The sequence below is a fragment of the Microchirus variegatus genome, assembly GCF_963457635.1.
Source record: "Microchirus variegatus genome assembly, chromosome: 8".
In the NCBI taxonomy this organism is placed as follows: domain Eukaryota; kingdom Metazoa; phylum Chordata; class Actinopteri; order Pleuronectiformes; family Soleidae; genus Microchirus; species Microchirus variegatus.
In genome coordinates, this window is record NC_139809.1 from 19873067 (window position 1) to 19893494 (window position 20428).

The following is a 20428-nucleotide window of genomic DNA, read 5'->3' on the forward strand; positions in this document are numbered from 1 at the left end:
TCTCTCCAGAAGCAGCTGCTTCTGTCCTTCCACTTGTCAGCGAGGCTCCTGCTCATCACGACACAAGGCGACACATTCGCACATGGCAGGTTTTATCTCTCCCTGTTTGTTTGTACGTCAATCCTCGTCAACACGCGCATATCATACACACTCACTCCATCGTCACACGTATCCATTAAACACTGACCTGAGGACAGCAGACTGCCACTGCTCCCGCTGATAATTTTGCCCTTGCTGCCCATGTTGGCTAGTTTGGAGGTCTTCAGCGTTCCCGTTTCCGTCAGGTCGATCGCAATCTCGCTCAAACTCCTTGCAGCATGGATTTTTGACTGGATAGACAAGAAGACAATATGTTTGTAAGGCTTTGTTTCTACCAAGTGGTTCAGCGTGCCATGGTACAAGTCTGAGATGGTGACCCCTGATGTGGATTGTTCTTCGACCAGAGGATGTGTAAACTGGCTCGTGATAGCTGTGTCTGCTGCGTCAATAACGCGTCAGTGAACACACAGTAAACAAAGGCAACAACGTCTTCTTAACATGTTTGTTTTCTAATGCACTGTATATTGAAATCTGCAGTGTGTAACTTCTGGTGATATTTGTTCATGTTGAATTGTGATCTGATTGCTGCATCCTTCATGGGCTCCATCCTGGATCTGTCTAGCAATACTATCAGACCTGCCTGAGGGAGCATTTGTGGGTAGACATCAGCAGAGGTAGGAGCAAAAGGCATTTATCATGTCAAACTGCTGCACAACCAGATTCTTTGAGCTCTAGATTTCATGTTTGCAGTGGTCTCACTTTACTGGCCTGATGTTGCTGTTGCCTCTGTCTGTCTTTACATAAAATAAATCACTTCCTGGTGTTAGCCAGGCTAGCTTAACATAGTACCCAGAAACAAACTGTACTGCTTGTTGGAAACGTGGCTCCAGATCCTCCTGTTGACTCCAGATACAGAACTTGTCGTATGGCTCGCACATGTCTAATCATGACTGCGGTCTGTGGTGTGATTTGAGTGGGTATATTGGGGGAGTAACTGACCTTGCTCTGCTTGCGGTCCAGGTAGAACTGGTGTTGGCTGATGGCCATGGCCCAGATGGACTTGATGAGGGCAGGACAGGCGTACCAAGTGTGCACAGCAATGCCACTGTGACCAAACGTCCTTCTCGTCACCGACGCCCTACAGTAGGAGCGGACACAAGGCCTCCTTATATACACTGAATATAGAAGATAGCTCACGTTTGCATCAGTGATAACAACTGAATTGGCCCACAACTATAACTATCAAATTCACTACTGCTGAAGCTGCTTTTAATATGGAGGAAAATCAACCTCTGAGAGCAAACTCCACTTACTTTTTACAAAGCCACACACGTTGTTCCCCATTGTTTACCCATCCTTATTTAAACACACATCTGTAGCCCAGCAACAGAACCAGCTCACCCAAAATGACAGCTTCCCTTAAAGAAAACACCACTGCTCTCTGTTTCACCCCGTGTGTCTCTGTCTTTCCCTCCCTCCCTCTCTCTATCTGTAGAATAACACTCTGCATATATAGTCATGTTAAATAAACACGAGAGGTCACTTCCTCTGCAAAACAGCTATCGCTTAGACATCTCTCCCTCTAGCAAGGGTCTGACCTGCGTGTGTGTGTGTGTGTGTGAGACAGAGAGAGCATGTGGCTTTATATGTGTTAATAATCAGTCTATCAATCTATGTCAGGCTCCACTGGGACATCCCCAATATCTTGCTCTGTTGCCAAGACAAATTCTGCAACCATTACGGAATTAGATCCAAATCTCTCCTTTCCTACGCTGGACTGTGTAGAGCTTCAATCTTGACACATTCACATACGGCACAGTGGTAATGTACAGTAAATTCTACTGGAATACATCCATAACTGAAGGAAACTTCCATCATTTTCAAAATAATTTAATAGCAGTGACATTCAATCAATAAAGAAGGACCCATATGAGATAATAATCATCAAAGCTATGAAGATTCTTCATTTTAAAGTGATAAAACACACACTCTATACATCACATTTTAGCAAGTTGACAAGTTGCTTGAATTTGTGATATAGATTTACCTTCTGGGGTCATGAACTTCCACTGAAAACTTCTTCTCTCTGAAATACAGGTTCTCCAACTGACGCCATTGAAACACCTGAGGATCAGGAGAAACACACACTCTTCAGGCGTGCTTCCTCAAAAACATGCTTCAGATTAAATCCACACAGCTTTCAGCCAAATCCTCCTCTCTCTTCCTTGGATGTTCCAATTTGTTACAAAAAAAAAAATGGATAAGAATGGGAAGGACAAAAAACAAATCCCAATGAAGAGGAGGAGTTAGAAACAGAGGGGGAGGACCTCGTCTGGAGCTCAGTGATCAGGTCCAGACCACGCAGCGCTGTCCGCAGTGGATCCCTGCACTAGATGACCTCACTCTGGAGAAAGACAGTGTGAGAGGGAGGAGGCTTTCTTTCCTCTGCTATGCTTTTTTCTTCTTCTCTCTCTCTCCCTTTTCCGTCTCCTTTACAAACCATCAGCTTCTCTTTAAATGAGGCCAAAGCCAGCTGGATGAGAAAGTTTCCCCCAAGACGTAGTCTGAGACATGTGCGGATCTTAAATCCTCCCAGACACAGGGGAACAGAAATGTTCTCGATGGTGGGTGTTTCACCATCTGTAGGCATGTGTGTGTATGTGTTGGTGAGTGTGTGTAAAGTTAAGTTTCCTCTGCTCCTGGAGCTTTTGCGCAATGAGCTTTCAGTGGGGAGGGGGCGTTAACGCCTTCCCTGCTCCTGACCCCTCCTTTCTCCCTCAGGGACTGCGCTTCCTGCTTTGGGTCTTGTGGTGTGTGTGTGTGTGTGTGTGTGTGTGTGTGTGTGTGTGTGTGTAAGTGTAACAAGGGGTCAGGCGAGGAGTGATGAAGGGGGTAAGAAACTTTATGTGGCCCAGTAATTGAAGTGCCTCAGCTTTGTACACACACACACACACGCACACACACACACAGACACACACGTTTGTTCCTCTGCGTCTGTTTCTTGTTAGAGAAAAGTTAGTGTGGGCTAATTCAGAAAACAAAGAGACCTGCATCCATCAGCTGGAGCGGGTAATCACACAAACCTCTGACGGCCCAGAGCGGCAACATTAAGTGAAGTAAAGTAAAAAACTAAGCTGTGAGAAATGACAAACAGGAGAAAATAAAAAGCAGACCCCGCAGACAGGAAAAGGGAGGAAAAGAAAGAGGAGAAAGGGAGCTAAGGGAGGAAGAGGTCACATCCCAGGAATTTGAACAGCCTGGGAAAACAATGGACAGATGTATGACAGGGAGGAAGAAGGAGTAGGAGGAGAAGGGGGACATGTGATGAAAAAAAGTATGTCAACACAGACTAATGTATGTACATTATTTAAGTGCTGCATGTGTGAGTATGAAAGAAGTGCGCTGGTTCTCTTATCAGGGTTCTTACTGCACGTTTTCAATGGAGTGTGAATTGCTAATGTAGCATGGTGCTAAAAATAGCAAGCCGAGTAGATTAGTGATCGCGTGTGTGAGTGTTTGTGTTGGCTCCGCGTGGGCCACGGCTGCAGAGATAGGACAGGTGTACGTAACGGTGTTCAGGCACGAGACCGCTGCAGTCGCCTGTAATTCTGTAAGTGGACTTTGATGCTTCTCGTGATAAGCTCGAAAAAAAAGTAACAAAATACACCAACACAGTCTCTTTGAAGTTTAAAACGATATAGTGTTTCTACACCATTTCCAAAAACTGCTCTATTTACAGAAGCAGAAGTAGTCTGCACGACTACTTTGTGAATAGCTTTAATGACTGATGAAAACACGCTGACAGCTTCTTTCTTGTCAAAGTAGTTGGGGACACTTTGAAGTCTGTGCGTCTTCATGTGTGTGTGTGTGTGTATGTGCTGTAAATCTTCTTTCTTTTGACGGTAAAAAAACTTGCACATAATAGCCCAAAAGCACACGAGAACAGGAAATGGCTGGTCATTGTTCAACACAACTGTGCGCTCATATGCTCAGACTCACGTCTGTGTCTTAATAATGTCTGCGTCCCCTCACACAGATAAAAAAAGGTCAGATCTAATTGAGTGCAAAGGCCTTTATTCTGCATGGTGCACTCCCTAAGGATTCTGGGAAGAATAGAAAGTCCAAAATAGCTAAGGGTAGGTTGTATTCATTTTAGGAAAGTGGGCCTATGGGTCCCAAAAACTATTGTTTCACCCATAGGTGGGGTCCTGCCATGCAATACATTTTCCACTAGTTGTCATGGCAACAGTTATACTGCAGAGGCACTTCCTGTTGTTTGTGTTTTGGCTGAGGCATTAATGGAAAAATTAGTAAGAACAGACAGTGAAGCTGTCAATTTGCTGAAACTACAACACAGACAAAGGCTGGTACTCTAACTCCACTGTTGACATTTTTTGGATTATATGCCGCAAAATGCATACGAGATGATGATCATTTATACCACAGTTTTCTTCTTGTCGTGGCTTCGTCCCGGGTTGACAGAAGCTTCTCCATTTTAGACTTAAGTCAGACAGTTAGGTAAGTCAGTCAACACACAGAGCCTATAATCTGTGTCTAAATGAGTCAGAACGCACCGCCGAGGCTGCTCTACGTGTCTGAGTGTGGCCTGCGGTGAGTGGAGTGGGGAAAGTACTTTAACATCCCCAAATAAAACGACGTGAAGGCTGCGGTAGGTGGTTTGCATTTATAAACAACAGGAACTCCCCTCATAAAGGCGCTAATTGAAAACAACTGTCAAGAGTACACACACCGATTATTACACAGAGCAGCTTGAAATCACTAAATCACTTATTAATGAATTAAAAACAATGGTTCTGAAACAGACTAATTGGCCCAATATGTCTTATAATTAGTGTTTGTCGTCTGTCTCACTGAGTCACAGAGCTGAAAACTTTATCAGTGAGAACCTTGTGTTTACATTCTGACTCAGCGGTTACTGGCAGTGGACTGGCTGATTGACTAATCCCCCAATCAAAGGCTCTTCCTCCAGTCTGTAGGAACAGGGATGAACCTCATTACTGAGATAACATGGAAGTCCTACTGGCCTCCATGAGACTCTTCCTGTGGATGACTAAACAGCAGCAACTGTCTTTTTCTGGAGGGGAAAAAGTGGATTCAATGTGGGTTTTAGTCAAACAGACATGTAGCACACAAACCTCCTTTTGGTCAAGCTCCTTTGACTTTAATATCAGTTTAGCAGACATTTCGGCAAGTCTAACCCTTTCTGTGAGTGTGTGAGTGTTTTTCAGGTATTACTCATGTTGCGGGAGAGAGCAGAAGAAAGTGAGAGAGGGTCATTCCTGAAGCTTAATGAACAAGGGTGAATTCCAATTCCTTGCTTAACCCTCAATCTCAAAAATGCGCTCCCTCTAGTGCAAGTGCTGTCCCGATTCTCAGAAAAATTAAGTTGAGGGTCAAGTTTAAGGGCTGTATCGCCCTCAATATTGAGATTTTCCGAGACCACCCTTGGGAGCAAGGGCTACCCAGAATGCATTGCATGTCACATAAGAAAGATGGCGTCGAAAGCAGCGAAGCGAGTGCGATACAAATTAAGAATTTTCTTTGTTAGTAGAGATATAAAAATGATGAAAACCATTGTATTATCTTAGTTTAGGCCCATATTATGGATTACTGACGTCATTGTTGCGTAACATTTATTTTTATTTTACGATCTTTTGTCAATAGCCGGCCGGTGCGCACACGCGATCGTTAGCTATGGTTTACTTTTCAATAAGTCGTGGTGTGTGGTAACTGTCAGCTGAATATGTCTGTGGTTGTGGTATTTGTATGAGTATCATCTTATAACTAACTGACAACCTAATAACTTGACTGACTAACGGATCGTAATAAATAATCCTGACGTAAATGTGTTCTTCTTCTTCTTTTTTGGAGCTGACAGACTGGACGCAGCTTTCACGTTATTCTGCCCCCTACAGTCTGAAGACGTATCTGCATTTCTAAGTGACAAAATAACCCTCAACACTTGGTTTTGAGGGCCAGTTAAAATTAAGGGTTGAGCTTGAGGGTTAAGGTTGAGGGTTAAGATAGGAATTGGAATTGGCCCCAAATGACTCACACTGACTGTTGCTATGGCAGCTGAATGCTTGATAATTCACTTGTGTGGTTGAACTTTTCTTTCCTCAGACTTGAGAAGCTTCATCATTTACCAGCTTTCCCTCAGTTTGACCATTGTGTTTACAACGTGGTTTTCTTTTACACAGTTGCAATATGGTGTTTGTCTCTGATTTAATGTGAAATAAAGTGACCTGAATAGCATTTTTATTTTCTCATTGTCCTGGTAACTCGAAACCTTGGCAGTATTGAGGCTCGTTGCTGAGGTAGTCATTTAGACAAGAACATACTAAACACAACACGCACATATGGCACTGTGTTCAAACAGGAAAGCTGTGGCCAACAGGAAGTGTTCATCAGGATGTAGAGTTCAGAGTTCCTGTGTGTTCCTGTGTGTGTGAGTGTGCATTTGTTAGTGAGTGTGTGGGTTTATGAGAAGCCGTGTATCATGTCCTGTATGAAAGGGTTGCTGTTAACCCCATTAACACCTTATGAGACAAGGCTGAATGCCAGAGATGAAGGCTCTGAGCACGAGCGGGGGGGTCAGAGGTGAGGTAAGAAAGGCTTTCATAGACGACGTGAACGGCTGTAGTGCAGGGACTGTGAGGAGGACTTCATTCACAGAAAGACAGAAATAAGAGCAGGACAGGATGCAAAACATTCCAAGACTGAATGTCTCCAGACAGTGGTATTTGCACAGCATTGTTTCATGAACCCCCCCAAACAAAAACAAGAAAAAACTGTATCCTCAGTGAGTGGATGTAAAGAATGGACATGTCACAAGTTTACTAAGAGAAAACTTCAATTAATAATGACCATACACTTATCTTTAAAAAGCTCAGGGGCAGGGACTTTTAAATTGTAACTAATTTATGTAAACATACACATTCATTCTAAGGAACTGAGAAAAAGATGTTGCTAAGTGTGCTAAAATGTTAAGATATGCTAAGACAAAATGCAGATTGGAGAAAGGCCAATAGTGTTAAGGAAGTTAAGGACTTCTGTGTGTCATTTGTTGTTATTAAACTGTTCCATTTAATCAGATGGACGGGAACAAACAAAACTGCCATCTGATGCACTGATATCTTAAGACTGGCACCAGCCAAAGAAAACTCTGACTGTACAGACTATTGTTGATCTATTTTATGTTACTCATTTTTCAACACATGAAATGAAATGTCTCAGTGCTGTGAGTCTTAATTTTCATGTTTGTTATTGTATGTTTTCTGTCATTGTGGAATGAAAATGAATACAATTAACCCACCCCCCCCCCAAAAAAAGCGTGAAAGAATGAAGGATAAGAAGGAAAAGAAGTGCGTTATCAAGGTAGTGGAAATGACTGATTCATTTCAGAAGCTGCACAGTAGACAGAGATCAGAGGGAGAATCATCTCACCTTCCTAGGCTTGACCTTGTCCTGGTGGTCATACTGAAAGATGCCTTTATAGCTCAGTCCCAGCCACCATGGAATCCCCTGCTTGTCCTAAAACATACAATAGAAATACCTCGGAATGAAAAACAACAATCGTTAGCTTTAAGCTCCAAATCCCAAACTGCCGACTTGCATGTCCAGAGTGAACAAAATGTGGTGCACAAGTGTGCGTGTAGTAAAATTGTACCTTAACAGCATAGTAATGTACTCCATATGTGGGCAGAGACTCCACAATGCTCATATAACTGTGAGGAGCAGAGGGAGAGAGAGAGAGAGAGAGGGGTGTAAGGGTTAGAGAGAACACAACCTTCCATATGGTAGACAAACATAACCACAGATACATACAGTACATACTCTGCACTGCACACACTTACTTCACAATAGCTTGGCCTCTGGACTGCCCGCTCAGCTTTTTGTAATGCTCTATGACCCGGTCTTCACTGTGGGAGAGCACAAACAGGAGAAAATGGATAATAATTAGAAGGAGACGGGAGCTCGAGCAACGTTGTGGTGAATAATGGACTCGTCTCTCACCAGTAGGCCAGAGATGGGTGCTCCTTTAGGGCCTGGGTGGGCAGAGCAGGCAGCTTTTTCAGGTCAGACCTGGTTGCATCATTACTTGAAATGAGAAACCACAAGACATGGTCAACGCCGCTTCTGCAACAACTACCATTCTGCTGTAGGCCTCACATTTTCATGCAAAAAAAACCAACAACTACCGCAGCAATACCACAACAGAGAAGAGGACATATTTAACATAACAGTAGTTTGACATCTAAAGCAAAGCTGAATATTTCCCAGAACTGTCACACAAGTGAATTATTGAATTTGGACGGCAGCAGACACAGTAACGACATTAAGTTGAGAGCAATGAATACTGATGGGCCTTAAATGCTTTGTATTTTAAAAAGTGGGGGCTGTCTATTTCCGAACAGCTGCAGATACACTGACAGATGGAAAGAGAGGAGGGAGCAAACAGACGCAGACATGAAAGATATATAAAGAAAGATAAAAAACAGGGATGAAGGAGGAAACGTCAAAGATGAAGACAGAGGGAAAACGAGACAGCGAGCCAAGGCTTGGCCCCAGATTCAGTTTTCAGACCTCCAATGGCAGAGGGTCTTAATATCCTCCACTAATCCTTAAGCCTCTCTCTCTCTCCAGCCTTTGCCAGGGCCTCAGATTGAGGAAAGCCCTGGGAACATAACAACCTATGAGCTAAACCCTGGAAGAGATCCATACAGTGCACCCTGCCCAACTGTTCCTCAGTGTCTAAATGCAGCTGTGGTAAAGATTGCTTCATATCCATTCCAGTAATTACTTAAGTACAGTATACACAACTGCACTGTACGTAATGAAAGCACAATTAAACACAATTAGTGGTTTCACCACGGCACTTTGACATCGAGGTCATCATTGCAACTAAAATACATATTAATGATGTATATTTCAATTCACTGGTTTTAAATGAATGAAAAATTTAATTTAATTAAACCGCAAACCTTTAAAATGAATAAAACAACTCAGACTTTTATAGAGATGCACTGAAATTAAGAAATGCTAAGTGACATTTTAGACTCTACTCATGGAATATATACCACACTAGCATCAAGGGAAAAAAAACATGGGGGGCACGTTGATTGGATAAAGAGTCAAAAAACAGCAGTGAGAGACACGGTGTGAGGCACTGCATGATAATGAAGAGCTTTACTCAGTGCAGGGGCTGCAGAACGTTTTTGGGAGGTATGTGTGTCACAGGAAGGGGTGAGTATAGGGGGGAGGAGGCTTAAAGGAATGTCTCCAGAGTGTGTCACATTCCCACCCTCTGTGGGATACTGTATTTATTTTCTCCTTTCAGCAATGGAAGTAAGGTCAGAGGTGGCCAATGATCTAGTCTGTCTGAAAATACGACGTTTAAGTCAACATCACACAGATGTACTGTGCATCTGAAGAACGATTTAACAATTTAATGATGACTAATGTTGACATTTTTAGACCCAATAGCTGATTATTTATATTCTGAACATAGAATTTAATGTCGGGGAACATTTTCTCTGCCACTCACACAACAGAGACATCTTTGATCGCTCAAATAAACACATGCTTTTCTACATGAGTGACAGCAGAGGCTGGAAACAGGTGAAGCAAAGTAGAACAGGGATGACAGGAAAGAAGGAGGGAGTTATGTAAATCAGGCTCAGAGGGAGACAGTTGTCAGTGATGCAGCTTGATGCTCGGGAACAGATAGACCACTGATATCATCTCTACTGTTCTCTCTCTTCTGAATCAAAATGATTTAACCCTCACTACGACTCCTGTCACTGGGGAAGGAACAACGTAGATGAGACGGAATACATGACATTAAATGGAAGAGTGGTAACTTGAGACATCACACGGTGACTGACTGCTATCAATATGCTTTTGTTGGGTTTAATCTGTAATGTGGAAGCAGCAAAGCAGCTCAGGGGAAAATGCTGGTCTTTACAGCAACAACATACTTCCTGATGTGCTACATTAACACAGTGACTGCTACTGAGCTAAATAACCACCTGGAAATAATAACATCAATGGTCGGAAACTTGATTATAGGTTTAATTTCCGGGTTGAGTGGGAAAAAAGACCAACACCTGATCACACATCAAATAAGCCACCGGCTTAAAAAGGCCACTGAGCAAGCCAACAAGGTGCTTTTCACCACGTATTCCCACACACTTACCTATGAGAAAAGTCTGTTACTTTAATACATACTAATCATGCTTAATTATGGTTGGGTACTGTTCAGTTTTGAATCAACACTAGATCCAGAACCGGAACCTTGAATTTGGTACTGATAGCTAATGGCGCCTTTACGCTGCGTTGTCCCATGAACCTTTTTTCCAACACGGACAATGGTGGCCATACGTCCACATTTAGGCTGGACAGTTTGGATTTTAAATACCCTGTCAGGCGCAGCCTCCAGTTTGACACTGAGCACTGGAACGCAGCATAACAATGCCTAAAGATTTATGGTCTAACAAATTATTGGCTGAAAGCGGTGTCAATCAAATATGTCTGATATATCATTGGTAAACAAGGCTGCCGTGTGCTGGTGACGCACAGAAAAGGCGGCGATGCTGACGTTGATGTAAGTACTCAAAGAAAGGGCATAGTTATGACATTGAAGGACAAGTTACTGCTGATAAAAAATATCAGTTTTTCCCAAATTTTTTAATTTTAGAAATGTTCTGCTTTTTGCCAGTTTGTTCTTTTGCCACTTGATTGAGTGCAATAAGTTAAGAAGTGATGTCACTCCCTGCAACAATTTCCAATGTAAATGGAACGCAGTGTGATTTGGTCCTCTTTGTAAGATTTAACCCTTTATCGGGCAAATAACTATATTTGGTAACTTTCAGCAGACATCCAAAACAGTCTCCTCCTGCATCTATGGTTATCTCTCATATATCTACTTATATGGTAAGATGATGAAACCAGTCAGGTGTGTTAGAGCAGGACCTAAACACGGACCTAAAATGTTCAAAAATAATGTTCCTCTCACTTTATTTGTGTTTTTCTTGAATATTCTAACATATGCTCTTATCAGATTAGTTTTTTTGGTAACACTTTAGATTAGGCAACACATATTCACCATTAACTAGATGCTTACTAGCATATATAAGTAGCATACTTATTAGTTAATATTAAGCATGTATTAACAACTTATTCTACCTCTGTTAAAACATGTGTGGTGTGCCTAATATTTACTAATAAAGGACTAGTATGCAACTTATATGCATGTTAGTAAGCACCTAGTTAATGGTGAATATGTGTGATATAAAGTGTTAAACAGAGGGGCAAGGAACCTTTGATTTTCTACATGAAAAGTCTATAATCCAATCCTCCAAATGTTTTATTTCCAAAACATCAATATTATGTTATCATTATATTATTTTTAGTCGCTGAATGTGGAGGAAATGAAGGAAAACCACAAGAAAACTATATTAAACAGGTGAAAGGTGGTCTGTCGTAGTGTGGGGAGACAGCGAGAAACACAGCCAGTGTGAACACCCTCACATCAGCTTAAAGGGCGGTTACACCCATTTTTCTCCCACCTGGTCAAATGAAGAATGAATTTAAAATCACTATGATGCTGCTGTGATTGTAATTATTATTATTTTTTTAATATTTTTTTTTCCTCTGCTGTTGTGGGAACAATGAGCCACTGATGATCGAATGACACATTTATCTCTGGAAATTAGTAAAAAAATAATTAATCTCTCGGATTCTGTAGCTCACAGTTAGTCTCTCATGTCACTCGCTACATTCTAAAGTACAAAAATGCCATTATTCAATTAAAAGTACCACGTTCAGAATCCAATTCTCAACAGATGAACAATTCTTAAAAATCATGATTCCTATTGTGCTTACCTGGTGAAATCACCCTTAGCCTCCTTTTTGAAAAGAAAGGGAAAGAGAGAGAGAGAGAAATTACACATGTGACAATAAAATGTGTTTATGTTCTGTTTGTATAAGTGAACGTTCAGTCAGGTCTGCTGGCCCAGAGTCACACAGAGAAACATTAAACCTTAGAGCGAAAATCTATGAAGGCCTAAAAGAGCAGAAACCTGATACTGCACATCTGCACCTTCACAGAGGGAACACACTCTCACACTCACACATGCACACAACATGAATGCACACACTCATGGTCAAACCACTCAGCCTGGTCTATGTGTAACATGACCTTACAGTATCATGGTCAATGGACTAAACTACTCTGAGGAAGAAGTGAAGAGACTTAGGGTGAATTCCAATTCCTTGCTTAACCCTCAATCTCAAAAATGTGCGCTCCCTCTAGTGCAAGTGCTGTCCCGATTCTCAGAAAAATTAAGTTGAGGGGCAAGTTTAAGGGCTGTATCGCCTGCAATATTGAGATTTCCCGAGACTACCCTTGGGAGCAAGGGCTACCCAGAATGCATTGCATGTTTTCACATAACAAAGATGGCAGCAAAACGAGTGCGCTACAAATTAAGTATTTTCTTTGTTAATAGAGATATAAAAATGATGAAAACCATTTTATTATCTTAGTTTAGGCCCATATTATGGATTACTGACGTCATTGTTGCGTAACATTTATTTTTATTTTACGATCTTTTGTCAATAACCTTGGCCACAGATCGTTTGCTATGGTTTACCCTTCAATAAGCCGTGGTGTGTGGTAACTGTCAGCTGAATATGTCCGTGGTTGTGGTATTTGTATGAGCATCATCTTATAACTAACTGACAACCTAATAACTTATACAAATAAATATTTTCCCTGGTTTAACATTTCCAGGGTGGCGTTGTCAGATTTTTATATTGAATAATAGAGCAGTTTATTCTTCATTCTTTAATGACCTTATCACCCTCGTGCCGCCACATAACTGACAACCTAATAACTTGACTGACAAACGGATCGTAATAAATAATCCTGACGTAAATGTGTTCTTCTTCTTCTTTTTTGGAGTTGACAGACTGGACGCAGCTTTCGCGTTATTCTGACCCCTACAGTCTGAAGACGTATCTGCATTTAAGGGGTGTCCCATTTCTAAGTGACAAAATAACCCTCAACACTTGGTTTTGAGGGCCAGTTAAGATTAAGGGTTGAGCTTGAGGGTTAAGATAGGAATTGGAATTGGCCCAAACACTTTAAGAACACTTTTGAGGTAGTCTAGAGGGTGATCGTTAAAATTATTTCAATAATCAACAATAATAAATTGACAATGGAATCACATGACCTCATGTCATGGTCATGTGATGGTTTGGTACAGTAGCCTATAGTATGGTATGGTCCGGTACGATTTGGAATGGTAAAGCCATGGGTCAGGCTTGCGTTTGGACTGAGAACAGTACTTTTATAGTAGTTTATAGGTGAGTTGTGGGCAGCGTGACGTCGTACCGGTGCAACAACAACGAACGATGACGTTGAACGCAACAAAACAGACAAAAAAGGAGGACATCCAGCAGCTCGGTTTGTGGCTGTTGATGGAGTCAGTATAACTCCACCCTGATCTTACAGTATCATTTTACTCTGGTACCCCAAGGGAAGGGTGCCACAGAATAGAGCGGTTGGGGCTAGTTATTTTGGTACTATTCCTTATGGAAACATACATAAAAATGCGTACCATACCGTACCATACATATTACATATTAATTACCATACCAAAGTAGCACTCCTGGTGTAGTGTTACTTGCGTAAAAAATATATAAATACATAAGCACAATAACACAACAAACAAAAGTGATCTTACTTGTAGAATATAGGAAGCCACTTCGAAGACAATGTCACTGTCCACTTCAATAAGCTCCTGAAAGGCAAATAGAAATAAGAAGATAAGACAAAGGCCGTAGTTTATATATTGAACTTCTCGAGGCATCAAGTAAAAAAATACAAAAAATAAAAACATAGACTGTGCTGATGGGAGTAAAAGTGGCTGTGCCTCTTAACATCAACCATTTCTCCAAGATGGGTTGGTGGATCCTTTCATGTCCCTGCTGCCACACTCTCCCTTCTCTAATTTCATGACAGTGATTACTGATTACTCCAAACATTTTCCAGAGTTGCCCTTTTTTTTAAAATATTTTTTATAACATCATTGTTTTTCTTCTGAGTTTTTGAGAATGGAGAAGCAGAAGGAAGAGGATGTACAAGAAGGAAGGAAACGAGGTAAAGAGGTGCACACATGGTTGATTTAATGTGTCCCTCAGTGCAGGAGATTTCAGGCTGCTTTGTATTTAACTGTGGCACTGTGAGGGCTGGACTGTGTTTATGTACTTTCACCAACCACATTCTTATACATATCCATGGCTGTTTTATGTGTGCACTGAAGGTGGGTGGGGGTGGGGGATAAGGGTTAGTGGGCAGTGAGTAGTGGGTCAAGTATGTCAGGAATGTTCCCTTTACAATCCACCTCTTAATTGGTTGGGGGATCAGACGGCCGGGATGAAACACTAGACAGAACAAACCCATCCTGGGTGGTACATGCAGGGCGGCTACTATACACCATCACTCACTTTGTGTCTGTAATGTAGGCACGTGAACCCACAGCAGATCACAACAGTGTTTCCTATACAAGCACATCCTAAATGAGATCTTCTGTAAATGAGCAACAGATTTACTTCAACATGACTATGCCATCATCGTGTTTTACTGGAGCGTAAGGAGATCATTTACACGTCACACTTTGTTTAGCTGATGTTCTTATCAAGCATGATGCGATAAACAGGCAGATACAGTAGATCTTTATCAGGGACACCACTGGTACAGGGAGTGAGGCTCAAATCTGACATCTTAAAAGCTGTTCATTTAAAGGTTGATACACTTAATTATGTTATAGTATGAAAACAATGGAGTTTTTTTTCCTTCAGGCCCCATACGCCCTCTTCTGGATATAACAGAGAACTGCTTGACCCTGCACTCCACCTTTCACTGTGACACTGTGTAATCACTGGCATAATATCAACAACTTCACTATCCCTAAGGGCTTTGATGAAGCGATTATTAGTCGATTACTGAATTCAATTAATTAACAACTACTTTGATAATAGATTATTTTTTTAGTTTAGTTTTAGTTTAATTCATAATTAAAAAAATGCAGATTTTTCAGCTTCTTAAATGTGAATATTTTCTGGATTGACAAAGAAATCCTTAAAACTTAAAAGAATTGATTAGTGAACAAAGCATTTCGAGGTTTGGGAAACACCGATCGACATACAAAATGTTTCTGACATTTTATGGACCAAACAAATAACTTGCCTTTTTTGAGTGGGATGTATTGAATCGACTGCTAAAATATGCAAAATAACACATGGGCTATTTGTCAAGTTCTTATTTTTTGTGGGTTTTTTTTTAGCTCCCTTACAAAATGTAAAGGACAGATTAAGGGGACATTTTTGGGGGGGGTGTGGGTTAAATGCATAACATAAATTATTATATTTGTGGTGGTGGTCTACACACCGATCCATACTCAAAACTCAAAAGTTAGCCTTGCCAGATAGGGAAGTGTACTGACTCTGTGGGAAACTGAGCAGCCTTGGCAGATGTTTGCACTTTCAGAGTGCTTTTCCTACTTTCCTCTCATGGTTCTTGTGTATCTTGCTGTTAATCTGTATGTACAGGCAAATTGCACAGCCAAACTAAATAAGCCTTAACAGTGACAAAATGGCAGAGAATGTGTATGAATTATTCGTTATCTCGTGGAATTGAGTGCAGCGCCTAACAGGACGGCTAACAGCTGATGCATATTTTCTGCTTCACTCAATCAGGGTCCAAGATGGCCTCCTGGGGCATCTCTCTTCATATAGAAGCTAAACTGGGCTGATAAAGAGATGCATCAGTGACAGAATAAATCCCTACACTCCTTGTAGATACAGTGCTTAAGCCTGCGAGAATCAAACCGTATCCCAAATGGTGACATGTGAATAAATATAAATACATTCCTCCGTTATCACAGATGAGCTGCAGGGCAAATTAATGAATTTACCTTGTAGATGATGGACTTGGCATTAAGAAAGAATAGCTCAATAGTGGCATTGTCCTTCAGGTAGGATATACTCTCTATGTAGAACCTGGAAAAAGAAGGAAAGTCCATACATTAGCAACAACATAGGCAATATTAGGAAGGAATCCTTTAAATCGGGGGGGGGGGAGATAACAGTTTTCTTCCCCAACATGTAACATGTATAGCTATACATTTAAAAGGTAAAAATGCTGAGAAAAAAGTCTGGTTGTGCTTCACTACTTAAATATTTATTCAATTATTGTTTTTTTATTATAATATTTACATATAGAACTGAAATGCTTGGTCTGTATTTTTATCTGAGTCCCAGATCAAACTAGTTTGTGAGCTGGACTCCTTGCTTAAAAGCCTCTCAGGGAGATGAGTGAAATGTCATGTATTTTCTTCAGAAATAAAAACAAGTACAATTGAACATGCTGTCATGAAAATGCTGCAATGACCTAAATGACCAGAGGAGGGCACATCATACCAAATGCTGACCTGTTCAAGACACATCCTCTGAAATGTTCTCCTTTTTACCATGGTGCCTGGCAATGATCCACTATTATTAGTTTGTGGGGGTCACCACATAACCCCCCCCCCCCCCCACACACACACACACACAGGAGGATTGAATGTGCATATGATGCACTTCCCACATTGTCTCCACTCAGCATCACCATCATCATCATCATCAGCAGCAGTGTGTAGTGATTCCACGCCCACTATCACTATGACTGGAGTAAAGCAGCACAGTAACCCACTTCTGGCACAGCAGTTGTGCAGGGAGCTCATATAATAATGCTGTCTAAATTTAGCTCATGAGTATACGCAGAGCCAGAGGGCAGATGGGAGGGTACAGTAGGAATAAAAAAAAAAAATGGTGTTAGCTCCACTCTGGTGCAAACCTCTATCATGAAGATGCTATAGGGTCTCATGATGCAGATGGTCTTCAATGACCCCAAGTGCGTTTTAGGTGAATCTTAATTTTTTTTAATGAATTGAAATATACACAATATACAATATACAGCTCCCTCTTCCTTAATTGTTAATGTCTGAAACTGAATGATCTTGGGACACTTTTAAAGTATTTTTAAGTGACTTAGAGTGAGAAAAATCTGGTTGTAGTTGTTTTGCTCATTATGTCATTTTATACTGCAGTTTGCAGGTGTTTTTTTTTCAAACTGGGTAAAAGCGGCACTGCGACCTCTTACTTCTCTTACCAAAACACAGATTTAGCCTTGGGTGCTATTGTTTTATTTAGTCTGTCATTCACTAATGCCATGGTCCTCAAAATGTGGTACATGTACCACCTGTGGTGATCGGAGTGGAGCTGAGGAATTTTGACCAGAAAAAAATGCTGAGAAAATGACAAAAATTAATAAAACATTTAATAAATAAATTGAATAATAATAATTAGAGTCACCTTATCTCTCACTCCATCTTAGTCTCATTTCACTATACCAGTGTGTGAAGCATATGTGAGGAAGAGGAGGATGAAGAGAGAGCAAATGATCTTAATCTGCCTCAGTCTGCAGCTGACTTTATTCGATCGATTTACACCACTGTTTTTTGGTGATACTGGTGTTACTTTGAGAGCTATTACATGTTACATGTTATATTCCTTAATGTGCACTTTCATCAATGAAAGTCAACAGTTACAGTGCTGTGTTCTTTGCTATTTAAACTTTACCTTTGAGAAGAAACAATAATTCTCCCTCACCATCACTGTTGCCCTCATACCCTTTTTTCTAAAAAACAAAAACAAAAAAACTGCTTTGTATACTTTCATTTGATTTTTATGTATATCATCATCGTGTTGAGGATGCTGTATGCTGTATGACTGAAATGGTTGTATCTCTGACCCAAACCTGTATGTACTGCTGACTGTCTTGGCCAGGACTCTCTTGCAAAAGGGATTTTTAATCTCAGTGAATCTTTAGTTAATTCCTAGTTAAATAAAGGTGAAATTCCAAAAAGAAAATGCATACAATGACACATACATTGGTATTTGAGTGACTTATTTTGTTGTTTATTTCACATACAGTTGTAGAATAACCTACCTTATTAACATGTGGTATCAGATTGTCCTTTCAATATGATTTGGCCACTTTCCCCATTATATAATGATATTGATATTGTTGATTTATTGCATTGTTTGTTAAATTCAGTCTCCAGGGAAAGCCTTTGTGTAATAGTTAATGGGGATCCTAACAAAATCCACTGTCACTATACGACTTGATAAATGCCTGTAAGAGTACATAATGTGACCTGAGCACATGTCCTTATGAAGACACTTACATTAATGTGTTCATTTGTGTGCAAGTGAGTGCGTGCACGCACTGAGTGAATGGGTTTGTAGGAGGATCAATAATGGGAGGTTCTTAAATGTGTTACCCATTGAGCTACGAGAGAGAGAATGAGAAACCTTGTCAATATTCAGTGTGAACATTTAATTAAAGCCAGAGTGTTGATGAGACATGAACACACTGTCAGAGAAGACACCCACACTGAACCAGCAGGAGGTGGGCATCTGCGTCGCTGGGAAGACACACTCACACACACACCACACAAATACCACATATGAATGCAAATGCAGTATATGGCATGCACCTGCACAAAGAGAGAGCTTTGTATCCTGGTGATGAAAACAATACGCTCATACTGATAATAGATTCAGACCTGACATTTGGAGTGATTGTTTTTCCACTATCGTACTGGAAATGTTCTATGTGTGTGTGTGTGTTGTGTGTCTTTTACACTTAGAACACAGAGCAAATGCTGCTTTTTTTCCATTGCTGTACTGAAAAGTATATACAGAGGCTATAAATATGTGCAACACAGAGTGTTTTATATCCTTTTTTCTGTACAACCTATAGGCAATAGGCAATTAAATGTTGTTTTTTGTTTCTATTTTCACCAACTGAATAAACACACCTGAGCAGAAAGTACTCACATTTTAATTTTTTTGAATTATAATTATTATTTTTTTAATCGAATTGAATTTGTGAAATTTGGAAGTACATCAAAGTTCAAAATTCATCTGGCTCATTTTTTCATTTACAACAATAGGAGAAAAAACAGTCTATTTTGTGACTTCTGCACAACTATCACTACTCCCAATATGTGATAACTTTGACTCAACAACACAGATGTGTACCACGTTTTTCTACCAAGTTCAGATTCAACATTTAGTTTCCCCAGAAAAACAAAGCAAACATCACAATCTCATGGTTCATTGTCAGAGATCAAATCCACCTCCTCGTATTTAGCAGGAATTCTGTTGTAATTCACAGAGCATCTATGGTCTTTGTAACACGTCGTCTATAAACACACCAAGACTTTAATATTCATTCAAAAAAACACTCAGCACACATGAGACAATACCTAATAAAAGTACATGTCATCTCACAAGACGCATTTTATTTAAACAGGACCTAAAACTACAGGTGAAACAGCAGCCATTGGAACAAACACAACCAACTGACAGACTTTCATTCGGAACAGACCACGTCAACTAAAGGTTTTGACTTCCCGTAGACAAAAACCCCAACTGAGCAGCGAATCTCCAGCCTGCATATATAACCTCTCAGTCAGGCTGATTACTCTCAGCTGTGGGAGAACACAGGTCCTGATTTCACGTCCACATTATCCACATTACCAGAATGATTACTCAGCTATAGGGCTGGGCGAAATGGCTTGAAAATAAAACATTTGATTTTCCTGACACCAAACTCGATTCTATCCAAATAATATATAATGACAAAGAAATTACTAAAACTAGTTTTGCTTTTATTTTTGCTTTCATCACTATAAACACCAGCAACAATATACTGTGACTATTCCTCGAGCATTCTACTGCCTCCAAACAAGAACTTTCAGGGATCTTATCTTAACTACAGGAGTAGTTAAACCAATTTTCATTAAAAACAAATCATCCTAAACTACGAATGCAAATGAATCAATCCGATCCATTTATCACCCAAGCTTACTCTCAGCTGTGAGAGAACACAGGTGAACCCAGTAGGAACCTGTGACCTAGATTGTGGTTCATAACAACACAATTATTTCAATTATCAAAAGCTGTGATGGTGCCGAAATGAACCAAACTATGCCAAATTTGGCACAATCCTCCTGAGACCCAGCCATTTGTTTGGTTTGGTGTGCAAGTTATGTCTCCTTACTATTTGGGATTAGTAGGACCTAATTTTAGTTGAAATGAAATTGTAGTTTTGTACGTGCTAACCAATGTCTGTATGAGGACAATGGGTCTGTCTTTGGTTTCATTTTTTTCCATTCTATTTGGGATCAGAAGGACTCGCCTAAAAATGAAATTTTAGCCTTTTACAGTAAGTTGTTATCTAAAAGTCTTA

The 20428-nt window shown here is 40.5% G+C and overlaps 1 protein-coding gene across 1 annotated transcript in view; it reads right to left on the minus strand.

Annotated features, from left to right (window-relative positions):
• The window catches only part of frmd4a (FERM domain containing 4A), a gene marked incomplete at its 5' end in the record, with an annotated part of 89630 nt that overhangs the window by 13599 nt on the left and 55603 nt on the right, over positions 1-20428 (minus strand). Inside the window, 10 exons of the mRNA XM_083893475.1 lie at positions 188-329; positions 1039-1177; positions 2087-2163; positions 7507-7593; positions 7730-7787; positions 7917-7982; positions 8077-8160; positions 11947-11969; positions 13809-13865; positions 16041-16125. Of these exons, the coding sequence (XP_083749601.1) occupies positions 188-329; positions 1039-1177; positions 2087-2163; positions 7507-7593; positions 7730-7787; positions 7917-7982; positions 8077-8160; positions 11947-11969; positions 13809-13865; positions 16041-16125 (818 nt within the window). The remainder of the gene's footprint in view (positions 1-187; positions 330-1038; positions 1178-2086; positions 2164-7506; positions 7594-7729; positions 7788-7916; positions 7983-8076; positions 8161-11946; positions 11970-13808; positions 13866-16040; positions 16126-20428) is intronic.